Here is a 25,557-nt window from a genome sequence, read left to right on the forward strand (position 1 = left end):
TTAGGTCACTGTCTGTGCGTAGTCTTCAAGTTCTCCCTGTGTGTGCAGGGTTCTGAGGAATGTGGAGGAACAGAGAGATCTTGGGGTTCATGGCCACAGATCTCTGAAGGTTGCCACTCAAGTGGGTAGAGCCGTAAAGAAGGCCTATAGTGTGTTAGCGTTTATTAACAGGGGGCTAGATTTTAAGAGCCGTGGGGTTATGCTGCAAGTGTACATGACCCTGGTCAGACCACATTTGGAGTATTGTGTGCAGTTCTGGTCACCTCACTATGGGAAGGATGTGGAAGCATTGGAAAGGGTGCAAAGGAGATTTACCAGGATGCTGCCTGGTTTGCAGGATAGGTTTTATGAGGAAAGGTTGAGGGAGCTAGGGCTTTTCTCTTTGGAGCGGAGGAGGATGAGAGGCAACTTAATAGAGGTTTATAAGATGATGAGGGGGATAGATAGAGTGGACGTTCAGAGACTATTTCCTCGGGTGGGTGTAGCTGTTACAAGGGGGTATAACTATAAAGTTTAGGGTGGGAGATATAGGAGGGATGTCCGAGGTAGGTTCTTTACTCAGAGAGTGGTTCGGGTGTGGAATGGACTGCCTGCTGTGATAGTGGAGTCGGACACTTTAGGAACTTTCAAGCGGTTATTGGATAGGCACATGGAGCACACCAGAATGACAGGGAGTGGGATAGCTTGATCTTGGTTTCGGACAATGCTTGGCACAACATCGAGGGCCGAAGGGCCTGTTCTGTGTTGTACTGTTCTATGTTCTGCGTGGGTTTCCATCGTGTGCTCCGGTTTCCGCCCACAAGTCCCAAAAGACGTGCTTGTTAGGTGAATTGGACGCCGGGATGTGGCCACTAAGAGATTTTCACAGTAAGTTCATTGCAGTGTTAATGTAAGCCTACTTGTGACAATAATAAATATTATTATTATTACAATCATGAAACTCTACTGTATGGCTTTAGGTGAGAGTGTTATCTTTTTGGGATGCCTTGTCTGGCACTGTTGTTTCAGTTAAGCAGAATCTTTAAGAATACAGGGATTACCGAACCAGGCAGGAAAGACTATTTGAAGAGATCGTTCCTGATGAAGTCTGTTCTTGAAGAATTTTGACAGGAGTGCCTCGAACAATGAGAATCACCCTTTGCTTCAGTATTATTGTTGGATGCATTCAGGGAAAAGGCTACAATCCCGCAGGTGCAGGACAAGTCTGTTACTGAACTCGTTTGTGTCTTTCTTTATCACAACCTTCAACAGGAGTTTGATGGATGGGAATGTGCTCATATGGTGGGACCAGCTGACTGATGCATTGAAATAGTTTCAAAAGATATTTAATTGGGTGCCTATTGTGGTATTATCATAAATGTAAGAACGGCAAGGGTTAATGAAATGTCTAAGAACAGCCACTAGAGGGAGCTAGAGTTCCAAGTATATAAGACATTGAAGCTGAGCCTTGGGGGGAGAGAAGTGAAGGAGTTAGCTAGAGACAGACTGAAGGAAAGATAGTGTGAGTAAGAGCAGATCATAGTTTATAATAGTACAGTGATTAGTTGTAGATGAGTGTAGTTAATAATCAACTGTGTCTTGTTTAGGAGTAATTGCCAAATCCAAATTAGTAGTGTTAATAAATTTATAGCTTTGTTTAAGTTCAAGCTATTTTGTGGTCTTTGTGAACACTACGCCAACCATCCTGAATTTAGCAAAACAAAGAACACCTCACCTGTGATGGGATAATTTTATTTCATTTTCTTGTTATTATTCAATATTATTCTAATGAGCGAGCAATGTACCCAAAATGAATTTCTGTACGGACATTGAACTGAAACTTCAATTGAAAATGAAATTGAATTGAATTCTTACCCCAGTGTTTTCCCCATGCTGCCACTCCCCACTTCTCCCCCATCCCAATTTGTGCCTGGAAGCTACCTGTTCCTTCCTGCTCACTCTACCAGCTGACTGGCCATTACTCCCACCTACTCTCTGCCCTGCAAAGGTTTGGTACATGGTACACGGAGGGGGCTGGCTTTAAGCTACATTCTGTGCTTTTCCTGTTGTGCGATGTGCTTCCTGGGCTAAGCCAGTGGCACTCGATGGATTATCGACGACCAACACCTGCCTCATTGGAAATCCAGACACGGCTAATGGCATTTTGCATTTGTAAATAAAACATGAATAGTCGACGCTCGCCGAGTTTGTTATCCCAAACTAATTCTCGAGTGCAGCGTGTGCATATGGGCACTAATCTTTTTGAGAATTTGTTGACAAAATGCTGAATTGAAAAGCACAGTGCACAAAAGTCTGGCTCCTTTGTTCACCCATGTATTGTTCAGTAAATATGCAGACACAAAGTAGATTGACCTGTGAATGCAGGAGTTCTGTACGACAATTAGTGCATCTGGCTGAACAGCCTCACCACACCCTCACCTGAATCGACCACTTCAACTGCTGCAACCACTTAAGCAGCTTAACACACGTTTTGAGTGACATACTGGGATGTCTCAATCATAACTCTGAGTCCCGATTATTGGAGATGTTGTAAACTTCATGTAACCTTTCAGGAACAGTGGTAACCCATTAGGATTCTGGGAGATGTCTTTTCCTGATGTGAATCTCCCGTGGAGGCTGGGAGGGAGGGAAATTGGCGGTCTGTAATCCTCATTCACCTTCGGTAAAATCGGTCCTCAACCCCATTCCTGCCCTGTGCAACCATGACTTCTGCTGATGCCCTTGCCCGACAACCCCATCACTCCACACACATTCTGCCCGTCCTCTTCTCGGAGAACCTGCACCTTTCCCTAACTTGGTACCCACCCTCGCCAAAAGTCCTTTGGGTTACCTTGACCGCACTTCGTGGGCGCAATTCAGTGGACTTAAAGTTAAGTTCGCTTTTGGGCGCGCATGGTGGGGTGATTCTCGACGGCCGGAATCTGCTCATCAACAGCACTTTCCTGTTTATTTTTGGTCCCGGGCGCTTTCTCCCTGATGAGGTCACACTTGGAGTGATTTCCTGCAGATGAGCACAGATCAGCATGCCATTTTGATCAGCAACTCCAATCTTTCCCCCCCCCCCACCCCCCCTTGTGAAGTCCCCTCCGCTTTCCGGACCCCCGCCCACCTTGTTAAGTCCCCTACAAACCCCTCTCACCCTCCCCCATCCAATTGGCAAGCCCTCCCCCCCCCCCCGCCCTTGGGCCTGACCCCTGGCAGTACCAAACCGGCACCTGGGCACCATGGCACTGCCAACCTGGCACACTGGCAATGCCCTGGCACTGTCACCCGGGCGCCTGGTGCCAGGGGAAGTGCCAGAATACTAGCATGCCCTGTCTGCGACCACCTGGGGGTCTCCGATCATCCCCTTCGATGCCATTCCTCCTGGTGTACATTGAAGTGGACCAGTACTAAACCTCACCCCGGTGAGATCTTGCAGGTGTGGCAGCTGAGTCCCGGGAGCTCTCCGTGTGAGGGCGAGATCCAGATCGCGTTGGGCGGATTGAGTCGGGCGGCTTGTGATTGGCCCGGTGTGGAGTCCAATTTGGATCTGTGCCGGGCGCAATGGGGTCACTGAGTCGCACCCCCGTCTCTCCGACGTTCTCCGGTGAGGTTGCAAATGCGACTGTACTGCTTTTCGCAGAGGCTTTCCATTGTAAGCTCCTATTGAGATCATTCTCTCAGAACCTGTAGACCCCAAAACACCTGTTTCTGTGCTTCCCCACATCCTGAAAAGTCTTCTGGGCGAAAACACCTGACATTTAGGATCCTGCAGAATTATAGGGTGGTTTTACAGGGTTTGGAGCCTTGCCTGTCTGGACATGCACTGGGAATTCAGGAGAATATCCCCCACCATTTTCCACCCATTTATTTTTATGGAAGGAAATTGGAGACCCTCCCAGCGGGAAGTTCAGCTCAATATTTGGGATGAGATTTCACCAAGGTTATACCTTAGTTCATGGGCGCAATACCCCGGTCGACTATGCCGAAATCTCGGGCGAGATTCTCCGACCCCCCGCCGGGTCGGAGAATCGCCGGGGGTTGGCGTGAATCCCGCCCCTGCCGGTTGCCGAATTCTCCGGCACCTGATATTCGGCGGGGGTGGGAATCGCGCCGCGCCGGTTGGCGGCCCCCCCCCCCCGGCGATTCTCCGGCCCGCGATGGGCCGAAGTCCCGCTGCTGGAATGCCTGTCCCGCCGGCGAGAATCAAACCACCTCTCTTACCGGCGGGACAAGGCGGCGCGGGCGGGCTCCGGGGTCCTGGGGGAGGCGCGGGGTGATCTGGCCCCGGGGGGTGCCCCCACGGTGGCCTGGCCCGCGATCGGGGCCCACCGATCCGCGGGCGGGCCTGTGCCGTGGGGGCACTCCTTCCCTTCCGCCTTCGCCATGGTCTACACTATGGCGGAGGCGGAAGAGACCCCCTCCACTGCGCATGCGCGGGGATGCCGTGAGCAGCCGCTGACGCTCCCGCGCATGCGCTGCACGGCAAAGTCATTTCCCTGCCAGCTGGCGGGGCACCAAAGGCCTTTCCCACCAGCTGGCGGGGCAGAAATCAGTACGGCACGGGCCTAGCCCCTCAAGGTAAGGGCTCGGCCCCTCAAGATGCGGAGAATTCCGCACCTTTGGGGCGGCGCGACGCTGGACTGATTCGCGCCGTTTTTGGCGCCGGTCGGCGGACATCGCGCCCCTCGTTCGGCGACCAGCCGGAGAATCAAAGTTTACGACCAAAATCAGGGCGGCGCTGCTTTCGCGATGCTCCGCCTCCTCCAAAGTGGCGTACTCGGAGAATACACCGTGTGACATATCGACGGCCTCAGCACATTGCCGGAGGTCCTCCCCGCGATGCTCCGCCCCCGACCGGCTGAGTTCCCGACGGCGTGGGTCTCTCATGGTGTCATTCACCAGGAACCCGGCGTGGCGGCTGCAGACTCAGTCCAGCGCTTCCACAGTCAGGAGAGGGCTGATCCGCAGGCAGAGGCCACTTTGCCAGAGGCTGGGGGAACTGTGTGGGGGTGGTCTGGGGTGTGCGAGCCGGCCAAAAGGGGGGGGGGGCTTTTTCGCAGGCCGGGTCGGCGAGCGGGCTGTGAAGCCATAGTGCTACCCACTGTGCTACCGTGCTGCCAGCAGCAGGATTCTCCGTTCCCGGAGTGGTTTCCGTTGTGGCCATCCCCACGCCATCGGGAAACCCGTGAGCGTGGGTGCGCTGCTGGTGGAGCGGAGGATCCCGCCAACAGAGGATCCCACAGATTGTGTTTCAACATAAGCAAGTAGGTCATGGGATTTGAGTGGAATGGGGATGATGGAATTAATGGGAGGAGCCAGGTCTGTACCAAGTGTCTCGCAGGTAGTTGACTTTGTGTCACTGGAAGCTATGAGCTGAACAACAGTTTCTGCAGAAGGCTGTCTGCGATTCAGCATTCATCTGACAGGATCTCTCCCACTCTTTCCAAGCAGTCTTATAAAGGAATTCTTTATCCAGAGACTGACAAGTAATCCTGCGCTTGCCAACTTTGTTTAAAAGTGGTTTTTAACCCGTTATGGGTTTTGCATGATTGGAGATAAAGAAGCGAGCAGGTAGGAGTTAAAATGTTTCACTTTAATGCTAAGCATTGTTCAACTGGTGATTGTAAGCTGTATTTCTGTGCTGTTACCAGGAGTTTAATACTGCGTTAGTAATAAAGTTTGTTTTAATATGCCCAATCCTTATCTTCGTGTAGAATAATTCCTGGGACGAAGTATCCTTTCCTCACAACTTTGCAAATTAAAAAAAAATTGGGGGTTCTTGCCCGGTATCCTAGCAGATTTTGGGGTCTAATTTGGGATCGTAATACACATAAAAGTTTGGGGCTGGAATGTGCTGTCTGGGAATGTGATGGAGGCTGGTTCAATTGAGGCATTCAAGAGGGCGTTAGTTGATTATTGGGATAGAAACAAAATGTGCAGGGGTTCTGGGGAAAAGGCAGGGTAATGGCACTAAATCGTGATGCTCGTTTGGAGAGCCGGTGCAGACATGATGGGCCGAATGGCCTCCTTCTTCACCATAACAATTATGTGATTGTGTTCCAAATGCTGGTTGGAGATATCCCTGGCAGTTCCATCAGATGACTACCCTCCTCCACTGACCCAAGCTAATTTTAATCTGGGTCGCGCACAGCAGTGTCCAGAGAATTAATTCTTTGCCCGCCCCTCAACAGATGCTCAACTGCGCTTTCAAAATCCCAACTGTCCAGCCTTTGACTCTCTACTCACCTCAAGATGTCAGCCAAGGAGCCGCACTTGGACGATTTTTCCTTCTGAGGGACATGATATGATGTTGAAACCAACGGGTTGGAAATAGTGCTGATTCCAGCCAAGTTACTACCCTGGGGGCAGAGTTAAAATTGAATTCTCGTAAATTTGAGGTAATTGGCAGAACAGATGAAGGAGAGGTTAGGAGAGTATGGTTTTTTGGGGGGGCTCTTATAACAGAAAATGCTCCACCAGACCTAACGAGGGAAGCGAAATCCTGAATAGAAGTATAGGATGGTGCAGCTCTGGACTAGCTAATTCAGCCATGTGCTTGATCTTAAAAAGCTATCCAATTAGACCGACTCCCCTGCTCGTTCCCAATATCTGCAAATTTCTCCTTTTCAAGTATATATATGCTGTCAGACCTGCCGAGATCTTCCAGCATTTTCTGATTTGTTTCAGATTCCAGCCTCTGCAGTATTTTACTTTTATTTTGACACAAAATGAGGGCTTGGCCATTCAAGTATGACATCAGGAAATACTTCTTCACACACAGGCTGGTGGCAATCTGGAACTCTCTCTCCCTCGCCCCTCAAAGGCTGTAGGTGCTGGGGGACAATTGGAGCTTCAAGACTGAGAATGATTGATTCTTGTTGGGTTAGGATATCGAGGATACTGGAGCAAAGGTAGGCAAATGGAGTTCCAGTGCTTTAATTTGAATGGCAGTGCAGGAACACTGGGGCTGAATTGTCCCCTTCAGTTCCTGCAGCCCTGTATGTATTTACCGATACATTGTAGTGAGAATTCTGGTGGAGAGTTCAGGCACGGGTTTGTTGAAGGCTCTTTTAAAAGTTCAGTGTAAATATGCAAGTCCGATTGCTTTGTGATGCTAAGGCACGGTAGCAAAGTTGTTAGCATAGTTGCTTCACAGCTTCAGGGTCCCAGGTTCGATTCCCGGCAAGAAGGTGTTTTGTAGATCTACGACTCAGTTAATGCCTTTTTGACTACTGTTATTGCCATGTTCAAGAGTATTGCACATCTAAAATCCTATGGTCAAATGGAAGCTATTTACAAAAAGAAAATGTGGAAGTGGTAGAAATGTAATGTAAAATCTACAAAATGTAGGAAAACTTGTTTTAAAAAAATTCAAGGCACCACCTTGTTAAATGGGTTATCTTTCGACTGAAAACAAGAAAATGTATTAAACTATATGTAAATTTTACTGTGAAATTGTAAAATTGTAAAAAAAAAGTTTACTTTAGTGATGGAAAGGGATAGGTATATACCGCAGGGCAAGAGTTATATCTGGGGGAAAGGCAATTATGATGCGATGAGGCAAGACTTGGGATGCATCGGATGGAGAGAAAACCTGCATGGGCACAATGGAAATGTGGAGCTTGTTCAAGGAACAGCTACTGCGTGTCCTTGATAAGTATGTACCTGTCAGGCAGGGAGGAAGAGGTCGAGCAAGGGAACCGTGGTTTACTAAAGCAGTCGAAACACTGTCAAGAGGAAGAAGGAGGCTTCTGTAAAGATGAGACATGAAGGTTCAGTTAGGGCGCTCGAGAGTTACAAGTTAGCTAGGAAGGACCTAAAGAGAGAGCTAAGAAGAGCCAGGAGGGGACATGAGAAGTCTTTGGCAGGTAGTATCAACGATAACCCTAAAGCTTTCTATAGATATGTCAGGAATAAAAGAATGACTAGGGTAAGAGTAGGGCCAGTCAAGGACAGGAGCGGGAAGTTGTGCTTGGAGTCCGAGGAGATAGGAGAGGTGCTAAATGGATATTTTTTGTCAGTATTCACACAGGAAAAAGACAATGTTGTCGAAGAGAATACTGAGATTCAGGCGACTAGACGAGAAGGGCTTGAGGTTCAAAAGGAGGAGGTGTTAGCAATTCTGGAAAGTGTGAAATAGATAAGTCCCCTGGGCCGGATGGCATTTATCCTAGGATTCTCGGGAAGCTAGGGAGGAGATTGCTGAGCCTATGGCTTTGATCTTTAAGTCATCTTTGTCTACAGGAATAGTGCCAGAAGACTGGAGGATAGCAAATGTTGTCCCCTTGTTCAAGAAGGGGAGTAGAGACAACCCTGGTAACTATAGACCAGTGAGCCTTACTTCTGTTGTGGGCAAAATCTTGGAAATGTTTATATGAGATAGGATGTATAATCATCTGGAAAGGAATAATTTGATTAGAGATAGTCAACACGGTTTTGTGAAGGGTAGGTCGTGCCTCACAAACCTTATTGAGTTCTTTGAGAAGGTGACCAAACAGGTGGATGAGGGTAAAGCAATTGATGTGGTGTATATGGATTTCAGTGAAGCGTTTGATAAGGTTCCCCACGGTAGGCTACTGCAGAAAATACGGAGGCATGGGATTCAGGGTGATTTAGCAGTTTGGATCAGAAATTGGCTAGCTGGAAGAAGACAAAAGGTGGTGGTTGATGGGAAATGTTCAGACTGGAGTCCAGTTACTAGTGGTGTACCACAAGTATCTGTTTTGGGGCCACTGCTGTTTGTCATTTTTATAAATGACCTGGAGGAGGGCGTAGAAGGATGGGTGAGTAAATTTGCAGATGACACTAAAGTCGATGAAGTTGTGGAAAGTGCGGACGGATGTTACAAGTTACAGAGAGACATAGATAAGCTGCAGCACTGGGCTGAGAGGTGGCAAATGGAGGTTTAATGCAGAAAAGTGTGAGGTGATTCATTTTGGAAGGAATAACAGGAAGACAGAGTACTGGGCTAATGGTACGATTCTTGGCAGTGTGGATGAGCAGAGAGATCTCGGTGTCCATGTACATAGATCCCTGAAAGTTGCCACCCAGGTTGAGAGGGTTGTTAAGAAGACATACAGTGTGTTAGCTTTTATTGGTAGAGGGATTGCGTTTCGGAGCCATGAGGTCATGTTGCAGCTGTACAAAACTCTGGTGCGGCCGCATTTGGAGTATTGTGTGCAATTTTGGTCGCCGCATTATAGGAAGGATGTGGAAGCATTGGAAAGGGTGCAGAGGAGATTTACCAGAATGTTACCTGGTATGGAGGGAAGATCTTATGAGGAAAGGCTGAGGGACTTGAGGCTGTTTTCGTTAGAGAGAAGGATGTTAAGAGGTGATTTAATTGAAGCATACAAGATGATCAGAGGATTGCCAGGGTGGACAGTGAGAGCCTTCTTCCTCGGATGGTGATGTCTAGCATGAGGGGACATAGCTTTAAATTGAGGGGAGATAGATATAGGACAGATGTCAGAGGTAGGTTCTTTACTCAGAGAGTAGTAAGGGCGTGGAATGCCCTGCCTGCAACAGTGGTGGACTGGCCAACACTAAGGACATTCAAATGGTCATTGGATAGACATATGGACGATAAGGGAATAGTGTAGATGGACTTTAGAGTGGTTTCACAGGTCGGCGCAACATCGAGGGCCGAAGGGCGTGTACAGCGCTGTAATGTTCTATGTTCTATGGTTCACTGTCTGGGGTTACTGGGTTACAGGGCTTGGGTGGGATGCTCTTTCCAAGGGCCGGTGCAGACTCGATGGACCAAATGGCCTTTTTCTGCACTGTAAATTCTATGATTCTATATACATACATACGTCTTTCCATTTTGAAACAAACTACTGAATCTGTTGCCATTGCCCTTTGAGGTAGTTCGTCTCAGGTCGTAACATGCGTTAAATAAATTCTCCTCATCCACCCGAATCTTTTGCCGATGGCTTATGAAGGGGAAGTTGAAATCTGAAAAAGAAATCATTAGAAAAGGATGTAGAGAAATGGAGGGACAATAGGATTGAATGGGAGCATCTTTAGAGAGCTCGCAGAGATGTGAGAAGACAAATTTGTAAACCGGTTACCAACTGGTTGCCGCATTTGAAAGGGGCACTACTGTCCCACTGTAACAAAATCAGGCAAAACAGACACAAACTGCAACTTCACAGGAAACCCAATGCATTAAAATATGATTCTCGAGAGTGATAATGTACCCTAGTTTCCACCCCCCACCCCACCTCTCCATAGAGGCCACCAATTGCACAATGCCTCAAGGTACCAGTGGAAACCCACATGCTCCCTCGCCAGGCACACCCATGGAACTCTAGAATCCCTACAGTGCAGCGTCTGCACCGACCCTCTGAAGGAGCACCCTATCTAGGCCCTCGGCCCACTCCCCCGCCCTATCCCCGCAACCCCACCTAACCTTTGGACACCGAGGGGCAATTTAGCACGGTCAATCCACCTAAACTGCAGATCTTTGGACTGTGGGAGGAAACTGGAGCACCCGGAGGAAACGCACGCAGACACGGGGAGAACGTGCAGACTCCGCACGGACACCCAAAGTTGGAATCGAACCGGGTCCCTGGCGCGGTGAGGCTGCAGTGCTAAACACTGTGCCACCGTGCCGCCCCGGGCATGGATATAACCACGGAGGCAGGCAGTCAGGCAGAGAACCTCCTTCTGTGCTGCAAATTAATTTGTTTGGGCAAACATTTGCTGTCTCGGTTGAGCTTTCAAGTGAAAGAAGGTGCTCCAATCGAGACCAAATCAAAACCTGGCTGCTCACACCCAAAATGGTTCTGAAAGAGTTAAACAAAAAAAGTCCTGAGTGTTTATCCAGGAAGCTGGCTGACTGAGGTTTCGTATAAGGAAGTACAGAGGCAACACTTTCTGCAGCCTGACTTGTCCGCACTTAGCAAGCTACGTATCCAAAGCGAGGTGAAACTGGGCAAAGATGGAAATAGGGGGTGAGAAAAAGAGAAAGCGTACAATGTTATTTGCTGTAATTTTAAGTGACTTTCTACTGGATCACCTTGTACTTTATTGGTGCAATTAGTCATTGCATTATTTCCTTCTCTGTACCTGCTCTGCAGGCCAGACCGCAATGCATTTGATTCACTCGAATCCAGTCATTCCTTCACGTCTAGCAGTTATTGTCCGTTTGGTATCTTGAGAGGCTCATCGAACGTCTCAAATTTCACCGGATTCTGCAGCTCGAAGATTTAATTCATCTCCAGTTCGCTGCAGAAACAAAGGAGTCAGGAACGGCCACGATGAAGGCCAAATCTCAAACCATTGTGCAGCTAAGTAGCTGCCAGAATCAAAAACTCAATCCGAGTAAACAGTTCGCTCAGCCCTCGGGAAATAATCAAGCTCGGGACAATCTTAATAATTTGCGCTCATGTCTAAGCAAAAATGTCATCGCCCATTCCCGATCCTACACAAACCTTTCCTGATCGCATATCCTGCCTTCACCCATATCCCCTCCTTGGCCTCTACTTAATTCCGACAAATATATGCCATCGCCAAAAATGTTCCTTCTTTTGTTATAATCGGTTCCATAAAACAAGTTAAAGATTTCACTAAAGTTAGTTACAGAGATGGGCCATTCTGCCATTTATACTCCACACAAGCCCATTGTCACCCATCTTCATCTCACCCTATCAGCTATCTCCTCTAGTTTCTCCTCCCTCGTGTGCTTGTATATTTTCTCCTTAACGGCCCCCATGGGGTGAGATGGGCCGAGAGACTGAAAGGCTTGTAAAATGGCGGCGGCAGGCGTTGGAACGTTTTTCAGCTGCTGTGGGTTATATTCCCAGATGTGGGGTGCTGTCGCCCCACCGACTGGAGGTGGGGGCCAATGAACAGAAACTTTAAGCCCCCCCCCCCCGCTGGCATTTTACTGGCACCGGAAGGGTCCCCCACCGTGTGGGGGAGATTCAGTACTGGAACTTGCCCGCCTGGGCCCTGGCAAATTATTACATTTTTACTCATCCTTTGAGAATGCCTCAACTTGGAGACACCCTCTCCTTCCCCTTACAGCCTCAGCAGTGTCCGCCTCTCTCCGTAGCGTTGCCAAGGTTACCGCGCTGCTAGCCATCTGATTGGGCTGGCAACTCAGAGAGGCGGGTCACTGGTCTCAATTGGATGATGTAGAAGGGTTAACATGAGAAGCACATGGTGTGGATGTGATAATGATAGAACACCACATGTTCGAGTAACAGGGATCTGAGCACCGAGTTTGTATATTCCAATTCCCTTCCAACATTTAGTGGTGGGCTGATGCACAATCAATAACTACTAAAACGAGGCTGTAGTGCAACTGAAGGCTTTAATAAGCTAGAAGTATTCCCCAGCAGCTCAGGTACAGAATGAGGGCTGCTGGGACGGCACGAGTTCTTATACCCCGCCTATTGGGGCGGAGCTACCATACTCTACAGCCAATGGTAAAACCACTAGGTTTAACCAATGGTACTTCAGCCTCTCAGGTACCGTAATACCGTATAATACCACATTCACCCCTCTTAAAAAAAGAGTCTGGCAGATGTGGTGGTCAGCAACTACAAAATGTAACAACATGGTATAATCAGTTATGGAGGTACCGTGATACCTTCTTGCAGTGTTTAGTGATTATTTACAGGTATGGCAGACATGTACACTCAGTGTTTAATATTTACAGATCAGTTAAAATGTTGCAATCAGTCGGTCGGGCGCCCTGGTCGTCCTCTGTGATCGTCTGAGCCTCAGTGGTGCCTCCGGTGGGGGCACGGGCGTCTGCGACTCCGGGAGCATGGCTTCGGCCTCCATGGCAGCTTCGTAACCCCTAGGCGGCGCTGTAGGGGGCGTCGGTGGGTGGGGGGGCCTAGGCAGGGCGGCAGGAGGACTGATCCTCCTGTAAGGTGCTGCGGTGGAGGGGGGTGGGTCTGGTGGCTGGGATGTATGTGGGGTTCCGGCGGGCGCCAGGGAGACCGTATCTTGTCGGCCGTCAGGGACGTAGACGTATTGGGGGTTAGCGTGTAGCAGATGGACTCTCTCGACCAACGGGTCTGACTTGTGCGCCCGCACGTGTTTTCGGGGCAGGATGGGTCCGGGTGTTGCCAGCCAAGTTGGGAGCGAGGTCCCGGAGGAGGACTTCCTGGGAAAGACAAGGAGACGCTCATGAGGTGTCTGATTGGTGGTCGTACAAAGCAGTGACCGGATGGAATGGAGAGCTCCGGGAGGACTTCTTGCCAGCGGGAGACTGGGAGGTTCCAGGACCGTAGGGCCAGTTGGACGGTCTTCCAGACCGTCCGTTCTCCCTCTCTACCTGTCCGTTTCCCCGGGGGTTGTAACTGGTCGTCCTGCTCGAGGCGATACCCTTGCTGAGCAGGAATTGACTCAGTTCGTCGTTCATAAAGGAGGACCCCCTATCACTATGTATGTAAGCGGGGAAACCGAACAGTGAAAAGATGCTATGGAGGGCCTTGATGATCGTGGTAATGGTCATGTCGGGGCAGGGGATGGCGAATGGGAACCGGGAGTACTCGTCAATCACGTTCAGGAAGTACGTGTTGCGGTCCGTGGAGGGGAGGGGGCCTTTGAAGTCCATGCTGAGGCGTTCAAAGGGACAGGAAGCCTTAATCAGGTGCGCCCTCTCTGGCCGGTAGAAGTGCGGTTTGCACTCCGCGCAGATTTGGCAGTCCCTGGTGGCCGTCCTGACCTCCTCGATGGAGTAGGGCAGGTTGCGGGTCTTAACGAAATGGAAAAAGCGAGTGACCCCCCCGGGTGGCAGAGGTCCTCGTGGAGGGCTTGGAGGCGGTCCACTTGTGCGGTGGCACATGTGCCACGGGACAGGGCCTCAGGAGGCTCGTTTAGCTTCCCGGGACGATACAAGATCTCGTAGTTGAAGGTGGAGAGTTCGATCCTCCACCTCAAGATCTTGTCGTTTTTTTATCTTGCCCCGCTGTGCATTATCGAACATGAACCCCACCGACCGTTGGTCAGTGAGGAGAGTGAATCTCCTGCCGGCCAGGTAATGCCTCCAATGTCGCACAGTTTCTACTATGGCCTGGGCCTCCTTCTCGACTGAGGAGTGGCGAATTTCGGAAGCATGGAGGGTACGGGAGAAGAAGGCCACGGGTCTGCCCGCTTGGTTGAAGGTGGCCGCCAGAGCTACGTCGGACGCATCGCTCTCGACCTGGAAGGGGAGGGACTCGTCGATGGCGTGCATCGTGGCCTTTGCAATGTCTGCTTTAATGCGACTGAAGGCCTGGCGGGCCTCTATCGACAGGGGGAAAGTTGTGGATTGGATCAGGGGACGGGCTTTGTCTGCATAGTTGGGGACCCACTGGGCGTAGTAATTGAAAAACCCGAGGCAGCACTTCAGGGCCTTGGGGCAGTGAGGGAGGGGGAACTCCATAAGGGGGCGCATACGTTCAGGGTCGGGGCCTATAACTCCATTTCGCACTACGTAGCCGAGGATGACGAGGCGGTCGGTGCTAAACACGCATTTATCTTTATTGTATGTTAGGTTAAGGATTTTAGTGGTCTGGAGAAATTTTCGGAGGTTGGTGTCGTGGTCCTGCTGGTCGTGGCCGCAGATGGTGACATTATCGAGATATGGGAACGTTGCCCGTAAACCGTACTGGGCAACCATTCGGTCCATCTCGCGTTGGAAGACCGAGACCCCGTTAGTGACACCGAAGGGAACCCTTAAGAAGTGATAGAGCCGCCCGTCTGCCTCGAAAGCAGTGTATTTGCAGTCACTAGTGCGGATGGGGAGCTGGTGGTAGGCGGACTTGAGATCCACCGTGGAGAAGACCTTATAATGCGCGATCCTGTTTACCAGGTCGGATATGCGGGGGAGAGGGTACGCGTCCAGCTGCGTAAACTTGTTGATGGTCTGACTGCAGTCGATGACCATCCTATGCTTCTCCCCGGTCTTTACCACCACTACTTGAGCTCGCCAGGGACTGTTGCTAGCTTCAATGACTCCTTCACTCAGCAGCCTTTGGACCTCTGGCCTAATAAAGATCCGGTCCTGGGCACTGTACCATCTGGTCGCTGCCGGCGGGTACTCGTCGCGAAGGCTTGGGGGGGGCGGCCTGTGGGACGGGGAGGGGGAGCTCCATTCCCGGGGGGGGGGGGGGGGTGGGGACCTCCGGAGTGGCCTGGTACGCGATCGGGCCCAACCGATCGGCGGGCCGGCCTCTCTGTCAGCGGGCCTCCTTTCTTCCGCCGGCGAGTCTGGATCCATCCGCCATGTTTGTGCGGGGCGGCCTGGGGGAGGACGGCCACCACGCATACGCTAGTTGGCGCCGGCCCAACTGCGCATGCGCGGGACCCAAGGTGCCGCGTCTTTTACACGGCGCCAGGTCTCTGACGCCGCGCCGAGGCCCCGCCCCTGAAAATTGGGTGACGCCCCTGCTAGCCCCACGGAGGGGGGAGAATAGGGGTCTGGGAACAGGCGCTGACGCTGGAGTAAAACACTCCGGTTTTTACTCCAGCATTGGCACTTAGTCTCCCGTTGGGAGAATCCCGCCCTGGGCCTCTGGATTACAAATCCAGCAACAATGCCACGACACCACTGACCCCCCAGCTATTGGCATGTTTGATAGGTTTTGAAGGTTGACACACAGAAGCTTCTGAGCTTCTGGTTCAGAGCCAGGGACATTGCCCATTGTGCCACACGACTGACGCATGAGGAGAGATTGAGTTGGTTAGGAGTGTATTCGCTGGAGTTCAGAAGAATGAGGAGGTATCTCATAGAAACCAATAAAATTCTAACAGGACTAGACAGCATTGATGCGGGAAGGATGTTCCCGATGGTGGGTGTGTCCAGAACCAAGGGTCACAGTCTGAGGATGCGGGGTAGACCATTTAGACAGAGATGAGGAGAAATTTCTTCACCCAGAGAGTGGTCGGCCAGTGGAATCCGTTACCACCGGAAGTATTTGAGGCCAATGTTTTCAAGAAGCAGTTCAATATAGTACTTAGGGCAAAGGGATCAAAGGATATGGGGGGGAAAGTGGGTTTAGCCTATTGAGTTGGTTGGTCAACCATGATCGTAATGAATGGCGGAGGAGGCTCGAAGGGCCGAATGACCTCCTCCAGCTCCTATTTTCCATGTTTCTGTGCTTCTAAGACCTCTTAGTAGATATACATAGTAGCTGTAAATAAAGAGTAACGGTTTAAACAAACTATTGTCTTGCGAGCCATATTTTGTGAGAATAGACAAGCGCCAAAGAACGCCGCGTAGATCCCAAACACACAGCAAAACAGAGGAAGGTCACAACAGGGGCCTGTTAATTAGCCGCTGGTGATAAATCCCCTCTGCAGACCTGCTGCTTGCTGATGCACTTCTGAGTCACACATTTTGTCCAGATTGTGAGACTTACTCCTGCTGGTAAAATTCTGACCAATATTTCATTCGCAGGACTTCTTGCCAAGTTATTACAGGTAAATTGGGGCAGATTTTGCCCTTTCTCACCTGGGTGCCAACCACCTTTTGGGTGACGTGCATCGATGAAAACAGGGTATGTTCATCGTTTGCCCAGTCGACGCAATCTTCAACCTGTTGAATTGAAAGGATGCACGCCATTGTGGGTGGAATGCTTGGCAGGTGTCCAGTTATAATTCAATGCTTTCATCCCTCAGATTGTCATCACGCGTGAGGAATGTACTGTTATCATTGGCAGGAAGGAGCTGGATAATTCTGTGCTGAGTGGATGAGTTGTAGTTTTGTCCTGTTGAGTATTTTTAGAGACGTTTTCAAATTCATTTTATGTTGCAGGCTATTTCACAACAAGAGCATCTGCCAATGGAGCAGCGAAGAATGAAGACGAAATAGGTAAATCATTGTTGACCGGCTCAGCTTCCAAGCATATACCCACCAGCGCAAGATTCTGCTTCATGCTGATGGCTGCATTTAGTGTGACAAAGTCAGAGAGCCATGTACAGCCATGTGTACGGCTCTGTGACTTCATACGGTCCACTCACCCTGAATGTCTGCAACTGCCTCTTTCTAAAGCTGTCAGCACAACCAAACTCTCGGCAACCTATCTGCTCTTATTAGATTGCCCCCAGAACCAAGTCCAGGATAAAGAATATTTGGTGGCAGTTAAGGTTTAAGGCCTCTTGGACTATAGCCCCTCTCTCTGGGTTCCCCTCAGTCCCGTCAAAGGTACATCTGCAGCCCGAACGATCCATTTCTGGCAACTGGACCCAACTCAAATTCTGACCCAAAATAAACGCAAAATGCTGCGGATGGAAGAAATCTGAAATAAAAGCAGAAAATGCTGGAAAGAGTCAGCAGGCCGGACAACAGCTGTGGAGAGAGAAGAAGAGGTTAAGGTTTTGAGTCCATATGACTCTTCAGGCTGCGATGTTGCTCCATTGCTGTTTATATTTCTGTCTTTGAAGCATTTCTATCTGATCTGTAACATGCTGCGTATTCCCTTATCTCACCACTCTTGATTGTGAACTATGTGCAGGAATTTATTACCCACGGCAGTGGGTCTGTCCACTAGCTAGAGAGCTGGTGCCCATCCTGGCTGTGGCCATTTTCGGGAGCCCCAATGGGATTTAATCTCAATGAGGCCGCCTGCCAGCTGCCTCAGGGAGCACTCACCTCCGAGAGCTACTGTCCCGTCAAAGGCCGGCAGCTCCTCAGTATTGGCACCGGGGGCGGTGGCCACGGCGGGTGCTGTGTTAGGCTCCAGGAGAAGGATTGAATCTGGAGCCCTCGGAGCACAGGAAAGTGGGGTAGATCCCCCGGGACCAGTCAGACAGGCCCAGGCAAGGGTGGAGATGGGGCAGAGGGCAGGGAATGTCTTTCCACGGGGTCAGCCTTTTCCACTAGTGGGTTCATAGAACAGTTCATACAATCCCTACAATACAGATGGAGGCTATTTGGCCCATCGAGCCTGCACCGACCCTCAGAAAGGGCATCCTACATAGGCCCACTCCCCTGCGCTACCTCCCTAACCCCGCCTAACCTTTGGACACTAAGGGGCAATTTAGCATAGGCAATCCACTTACCCTGCACATCTTTGGACTGTTGGATAGGAGGAAACCCAGACAGACATGAGGAGAACATGCAAACTCCACACAGTCAGTAACCCAAGCTGGAATTGAACCCTGGCGCTGTGAGGCAGGAGTGAGAACCACTGTGCCAGCGTGCCACCCTTGTTATGTTCTCTGCATTGGACACAGAGTGCCTAAGCAGGAAGGTCCCCTGTTGCCAAGTTGCAAGGCATGCCTACCAGGGTATAGCAGGCAGTTATCCAACATTGCATGGCACCCTTCCCCTGACTTGTCCTCCCTACTGTTGGTAGACCACCAATTGCATTGAATTGAGGCCCATATTTAACAACCAAAATTAACCTCCAGGCTGAATAAACACTTCCCACCCCAGATTCAATTCGGGGGGGGGGGGTCGGGAAGGTGATGGGCGCTCCACCCCGAACCTTCCCATTCCATTACATGCCCCCCCATCCTCTGCCTCCCATCTCACTCCCAGGAGAGGCATTAAAATATGCCCTAATGTAATTCCTATAATATCACAAGTTTCTGTTCAACGAAAATATACTTTGTCCATAACATACCTTGTGGTAGTCACCACTAACTGTATTAGATGTAGTACGGTATGACTCATATACTAGAGGTCCTTGGGTAAATCCCTGCCTGCTGGCTCCGCCCAGTAGGCAGAGTATAAATGTGTGTGCTCGCCGGGGCTGCTCCCATTCTGGTTCCAGCTACAGGAGGCACCACATCTTTGCTCAATAAAGCCTTGATTATTTGCTACTCTCGTCTTTGTAGTAATTGATAGTGCATCATGCCTGAAAGAACATTACAAATATTTCAAAGCAGCCATCACACAAAGTGCAATAATATTCAGGTTCTCTACCTACATCGTTGCATCCGAGGTGCTTCAATATAGTCAAAGAAAAGTTACCGACATTTCAACCTGGTCATTGCAAATGGTGCAAGGGTACTTAAGTTGCCTTCATAGATCAAATTGCACCCTGTGATTCTTCCGTACAATTGTGATACATGCAATATTCACTGTATATATTGTGCGGAATTCTCCAGCCGTTAGGATTCTCTGTTCTCACCGGCAGTGCACCCCGCCCATGGGGTTTCCCGGCAGCTTGGGGTGGCTTTAATGGAAATCCCATTGACAAGCGGTGGGAAGAGAGAATTCTGCCTCCAGAGAACGGCACGGGACCGAGAAACACGAGGCTGGGAGACCGGAGAATCCAATCCATTCAAAGTGAGTCATAAAGCTCGAAGGGTCGATACAGTTCCACTCCCCTCAGTTCACTAATACTGAATATTGTCACAGTTTTGCACTACGGTTATTCCAGTAAGAAAGACTTGCATTTCTATAACCCCTTTTGCTATCTCAGGATGGCCCAGCGGAGTATCTTCCAACATGTGGTGACTGTCACAATGTAGGGAATTGGCAGCCAATCCGAACACAGACAAGGCCCCAAGACCAGCACTGGAGAAATGGGCAGAAGATCTGTTTTAGGGATTTGGGTTGAGGGATAACTATTGACCATAGCAATGGTGAGAACTCCCATGCTCTTCAAATAGCGCCAGAGGATTTGTTTACATCCACTGAGAGGGTACATTGTATCCTGGGGTTAATGTCTCATCGTAGAGATAGCATCATCTCAGTACTGCTGCGGAATATCTGCCGCAGCTTCCTGCTCAAGAGTCTGGAGTGGGATTGTAGCCTTGTGACTTTGGGTTCTGACAGTTTGCAAAGTGCTTTACTGCTACTATGCAACTTTGATAACTATAAAACCAATACAGAAGGATATGTTTGATCTGCTACTCTCTCCTACATTGGACGAGACAACTGAGATGCATTCTAATTTCCCCTGAAATACATTACTTCCGTAGGGGAGCTACTCTGAATCCATTCAGGACTGTCCCTCATGACTGTTTGCGGAGCTTGCTGTACATAATTGGTTGCCAGCATTCCCTACCTTACTACAAGGGGGGTACACTAAAAGTATTTTTGTGACTGTAAAGTGCTTTGGGGTATCTTGAGCCAGTGAAAGACACCTTGTAGATGCAAGTCTTTCTTTCTTACCCAATGTGAATTTGCCAGGTTACACCATGACTGTATGAGTACCATAGCCACTCTCGCCGTGCTCTGTCCATCAACATTCATCAGCAATATCCTGTCTGCTCTTTTACAGAATTGAAGTATGCCTTACTGGGGGGTGGAATAGGAATATTTCTCGTCATCTCATTTGTCGTCGTCAAGATTTGCATGATTAGAAAACACATTTATGAAAATGAATTAACAGGTAAGATGACAGGGCAAACTATTAACGGGCACCTTTCCTTCCAATATTAGCTTGATTGAATCATGACCAATCCCCTTCAGGCACAAACATGTCAACTTTAAGTGTCCAAGTAATAGGGACCCTCTCTATCAGAAATGGAGGCAAATTGTTTCACTTTATATTGCCTTGTTCCTGATAGGCGTTACTGGGAAGAGGCAAGAGAATGGGGATGAGAAATATATCAGCCATGATAGGCCCAATTCTATAATTCTGCTCCGATATCTTATGGTCTTATTTTTCTCTCAACTTGCATCCTCACAGCCCCCATCAACGCGGAGCCATCTGACCTTCTCTTCCTCACACCATAAGACCATAAGACATAGGAGGCTGGTTTAGCACAGGGCTAAATCGCTGGCTTTGAAAGTAAACCAAGGCAGGCCAGCAGCATGGTTCAATTCCCGTACCAGCCTCCCCGAACAGGTGCCGGAATGTGGCGACTGGGGGCTTTTCACAGTAACTTCATGTGAAGCCTACTTGTGACAATAAGCGATTTTGATTTCAGGAGCAGAATTAGGCCACTCGGCCCATCGAGTCTGCTCCGCCATTCAATCATGGCTGATTTTTTCTCATCCCCATTCTTCTGCCTTCTCCCCATAACCCCTGATCCCCTTATTAATCAAGAACCTATCTATCTCTGTCTTAAAGACACTCAGTGAATGAGCCTCTACAGCCTTCTGCGGCAAAGAGTTCCACAGATTCACCACCCTCTGGCTGAAGAAATACCTCCTCATCGCTGTTTTAAAGTATCATCCCTTTAGTCTGAGATGGTGTCCTCTGGTTCTAGTTTCTCCGACAAGTGGAAACATCCTCTCTACGTCCATTCTATCCAGGCCTCGCAGTATCCTGTAAGTTTCAATAAGACCCCCCCTCATCCTTCTAAACTCCAACGAGTACAGACCCAGAGTCCTCAACCGTTCCTCATACGACAAGTTCTTTATTCCAAGGATCATTCTTGTGAACCTCCTCTGGACCCTTTCCAAGGCCAGCACATCCTTCCTTAGATACGAGGTCCAAAACTGCTCACAATACTTCAAATGGGATCTGACCAGAGCCTCAGAAGTGATGTGTTGGATGCTCTGGATCTGTGGAACACATACAGGCCACCAACACTTAAAATAGTACAACACTATTTTATTAAGCTAGAAACTGTTGAACATACTTTCACTGTGGGTTAACACGATGTTAGATTAAACTAAAGACCTATGCCTGTCCTAACCAGTCTATGCACTCAGCACATGGTGAAGATCTGTGCTGTAAGCTGTAAGCTCTGTCCTTCTGAGAGGCTGCATCCCGAATGAGCGGGAAAACTGATGCCCTCTGTCTTCATAGTGAGTGTGCTCTAGCTGGTGATTGGCTGCGGTGTTGTGTGTGTTGATTGGTCTTGCTGTGTGTCCATCTGTGTGCGTGTCTGCACCATGATATACTGGTGTATATTATGACAAGAAGTACCTCCCTGCTCTTGTATTCTAGCCCTCTTGACATGAATGCTAACATTGCATTTGCCTTCTTAACTGCCGACTTTACCTGCAGGTTAACCTTAAGAGAACCATTGTTATGTCGTCAGGATTCACCCAAATTGGTCTGTGATCAGGTCGGTAATCTGTCCCACGCCTCACCCAGATCACCCATCCTGCATCCTCCCTCTCTCTCCCGATCAAACCTTCACCTGGACCCCTCGTTAGCGGTGCCAGAAACCCACCAGCAGATGATAAGGTGCGATGCTTTAGAAACTGAGGCGATGGAAGACCTGACTGCTCATCCTGGTCCACAAGGCAACAAACACAATTTGAAGAGATTTACCTTGCTCGGCTTAATCGGGCCTGCAGTTCAAGAAAGCTGATCACTGCCTCCCCACTCAGGCCTCAGGCTGATATTGTAATCTGGCCCCAGTGATGTCAATGGTGCCTGGTCGGCCCATTTAATAAAGAGCCCTCGTGGCTTCGGATGTCCTTGCATTTTTAACTAGGACAGGATGGGAAGTAAATGGATCAGTCCCTGGCTTCGTTGTAACTGTCCCTTGCCCAGTTCTTGCTGGCTGAGAAGCGGGATGGAGTGAGGGAGGTTAAAATCTCCCTCTTAAGCAGCTAAGTAGTGTCCAGATTTCAGACTGATACTAGCAAAGATGTACAGAGTGGGAGGGGGCTACTCGGCACAACGCTCTATTGGTGCTCTTTGCTTTGCCCATTGCCGAAGTCGGGCTGTTTGGGTAGAGTTTTGAGAAGGGAATTTAGGTTAGACAATCTTGGGTTACACCCCCATCTCTTGTGAGACAGTCAGGGGTGCACCATTAAAAGAGGCCCTGGTTGTTTAGATATTAACTTCTAACCCCACTTATTTAGTTAGCAGTGGCTCATGCTGATCCTGCAAGACAGCACCCATGTTTACACCTGAAAATGTTCTGCAGTCCAGCCAGACACTTCTAAATTGTTGCTTATCTCTGTACCTCTGAGTTGTCAAGCACGACAGCATGGGCCTCCTCACTCTCCCAGTCCAAAACAAAGTTCTGAGTCAGAAAACAAGCTCTATTCAACCACTTACAAATCGCCATTTGCAAACCAGACTGCTTGTGGCTTGCATTCGACTTACTTAATTTGCTGAAAATGCTGAACTTGGGAGGACAAATGCTGGACGTTCTCCACATTCCTTCTCAACGGTGAGGCAGCAAAACACCAAGACCATACGCTGGCCTTACAAACTACAATGTCCCACGGCAACCAGTGGCAAACTTGAGGTGACTGAGCTCTAATTACCTCCCGTATCACATGTCTCACAGATAGCTAGTGGTGAATGACCCAGCAGTGACCAAACCTTAGGTTCCTGTGGACATTGGAAAATCATTCAGGGCTTGTTCTCGTGGTTCGTGGCAGAGCTGAAGTGGTTGGACTAAAACTACGTTGTGTATCTAATCTTGTCCTAACCATGATTGAGACGCAGAGCATGTGCCTCAGTTACCAACGCAAACAAAAGGAAAGATTAATCGACCCATCGGAATTATATTTTTAGTCAAGTGCCAGCTAATGTGGGGTGTATGTACTTTCCTCAGGGAAAGATACCACGTTTATTTGAAGAACACACGTCACCCCTCAATTGTATATACACTGAGACCGGAGAAGACTGAGGCGTACTTTTGAATTACATGATTTGATAGATCTCAGTTTGGATGGAGCTTTCAGTCTGTGGGTCATCCCATTCAGTGTCACCAACTTAAATTTAAATTCAAACTCTGAAAGAATGTGTGGATAAAAATCCCAACATCTTGCAAAACTGCACAATCTCAGCCCAATAGATGCCCAGTTTTGCTCGAAGCACTCGCGAACCCCATCAAAAATCAGGGCATTCAAATTCCTCCTCATATATGTTAGATTTCAATCTCTTGTTCAACTACCGTGAATTTTACAAAGCAACTGGTTTTCTAAAGTGACAGTGCATTGATTATACATAAATAGACAAGGTAGTCTGCCTGTGCAACTCGCCTGTGTTCCATCCACCCTCTCCTGGTCACCTAAATACACCCACTCCTGACCAGTTAAGATCCAACCCCTTAACCGCCCACCTTCCAACCATATGATCCCCCCACCTCCACACCACCTGAGCCCCCAGCCCCCCCACACACCTGACCAGCCCACGATCACCCAAACCGCCATCCAACACTCACCACCCCCAACCCCTCCCAGACCACCAATCCCTGCAGCCCGGCGTCCCCCCCACCCACCCCACATCCTTCACCGCTGACTATCCAAGATCCGCTCCTCCTCCCCCCCCCCCCACCCCACGCCCCCAAAACCCATCCCTCCCACTTGCCTTCCCACCTTTCAAAGTGTCAGAACCTAAACTTACTGGTTTACAGCAGTTAGTGCCGTTAAAAACAGGACATGTCTTCACTTCCCCCGCCATTGCAACCCTGCACAGAAAGTTCACTCAGAGCTGCAACAGTGCACTAATTCTCAGAAGGCCTCAATCAAAGATCTGCCTGAGGAATGTGGGCTCGAGTCTAAGGTCAGTAAAATGGAGCTTAGTGGCAATCCAACGATCACTATCACGCCGCAGACATTTTGGACCTATATATAATCTTAAAGAGAGCATATAATTCTTCAAACAAAACAAAAATCTCCAATAACTATTAAAATCCGAAGAAATGAGACTTATAACTTATAAGTCTTATACACACTTATAAAAGTAAACTTAAAGTGCTAGGAAAACGGATTATGTTAAAGACCACATTTAATTTTCAAAATTAAAAAAAAAATCTCCAACAATTATTAAAATCTGATGGTATATGGAGTAAGAGAATCAACATTTATAAAGGATAAAAGTAAACTTTCAGTGCCAAAGAAGTTGTTTGACAATCATTAAGACTTACCCACACCAATAAAAATATACTTACACAAGATTTCACTTCTTCTGGCGAATTATCATGTGAGGTGTGAAATATTTGTACTCATAACTCTTTATAATTTGGTTTAGCACACTGGGCTAAATTGATAGCTTTGAAAACAGACCAAGACAGGCCAGCAGCACGGTTCAATTCCCGAACAAGTGCTGGAATGTGGCGACTGGGGGCTTTTCACAGTAACTTCATTTGAAGCCTACTTGTGACAATAAGCGATTTTCATTTCATTTCATTCAAATAGCAAAGTAACACTGACTATTCCTTGCAGTAAACTATCACCGTCTGTGTTTCAGATACTCCTTCCAGGCAAAGCCAGTCACTAAGGTAAGAGGTAGAACTTTTCTCAGATGGAGTAATTGTCATGGCAACATCAAGAGTGCCAACTAGACGATTCAGTGGAATAGTTTTGTCTGACCAATGTGTAGGGCTCGGTAAAATACGCCCGTTGCATGTCCAGTTTCAACTCTACTTCAGCATCAATTAGAGTTTAACTTGCCATAAGCAAACCATCCAAAGGTGCTTCACAGCACCTCGCAGTAAGGAGAAACATAGGTTCTTAACCAAGTGTCAGAACAGGTAAACAAACCAAAGCCAAAGAGTTTGAAGGAGCGTCTTAAAAGCGATCAGAGAGATGGAGGGAGGGATGGGCAGAAGGTTAGACACAGACAGCTGATTGTGGTACAGTGGCATTGTCACTAGACCAGAGACCCAAGCCAGATCTGTAGACCTGGGTTTGAGTCCTACCATGGCAGATGGTGATATTTAAATTCAATAAAAATCTGGGTGATTTGTTTAGAAAACCCCATCTGGTTCACTAATGCCCTTGAGGGAAGGAAATCTGCCCTGTCC

The 25,557-nt window shown here is 48.8% G+C and overlaps 1 protein-coding gene across 2 annotated transcripts in view; it reads left to right on the plus strand.

Annotated features, from left to right (window-relative positions):
- LOC140403613 (transmembrane protein 273-like) overlaps positions 1-25,557 on the plus strand; it is a 92,948-nt gene that overhangs the window by 36,420 nt on the left and 30,971 nt on the right. The window contains exons 1-4 of one of the 2 annotated variants that reach the window (XM_072491724.1): positions 10,829-10,943; positions 16,748-16,804; positions 20,169-20,279; positions 25,002-25,032. In XM_072491724.1, coding sequence (XP_072347825.1) covers positions 10,931-10,943; positions 16,748-16,804; positions 20,169-20,279; positions 25,002-25,032 — 212 coding nt within the window. In that variant the 5' untranslated portion in view covers positions 10,829-10,930. Of the gene's footprint in view, positions 1-10,828; positions 10,944-16,747; positions 16,805-20,168; positions 20,280-25,001; positions 25,033-25,557 lie in introns of those variants that run through there. The other variant, XM_072491723.1, reaches the window with a different exon arrangement.

The sequence above is a fragment of the Scyliorhinus torazame genome, chromosome 28, assembly GCF_047496885.1.
Source record: "Scyliorhinus torazame isolate Kashiwa2021f chromosome 28, sScyTor2.1, whole genome shotgun sequence".
Lineage (NCBI taxonomy): Eukaryota > Metazoa > Chordata > Chondrichthyes > Carcharhiniformes > Scyliorhinidae > Scyliorhinus > Scyliorhinus torazame.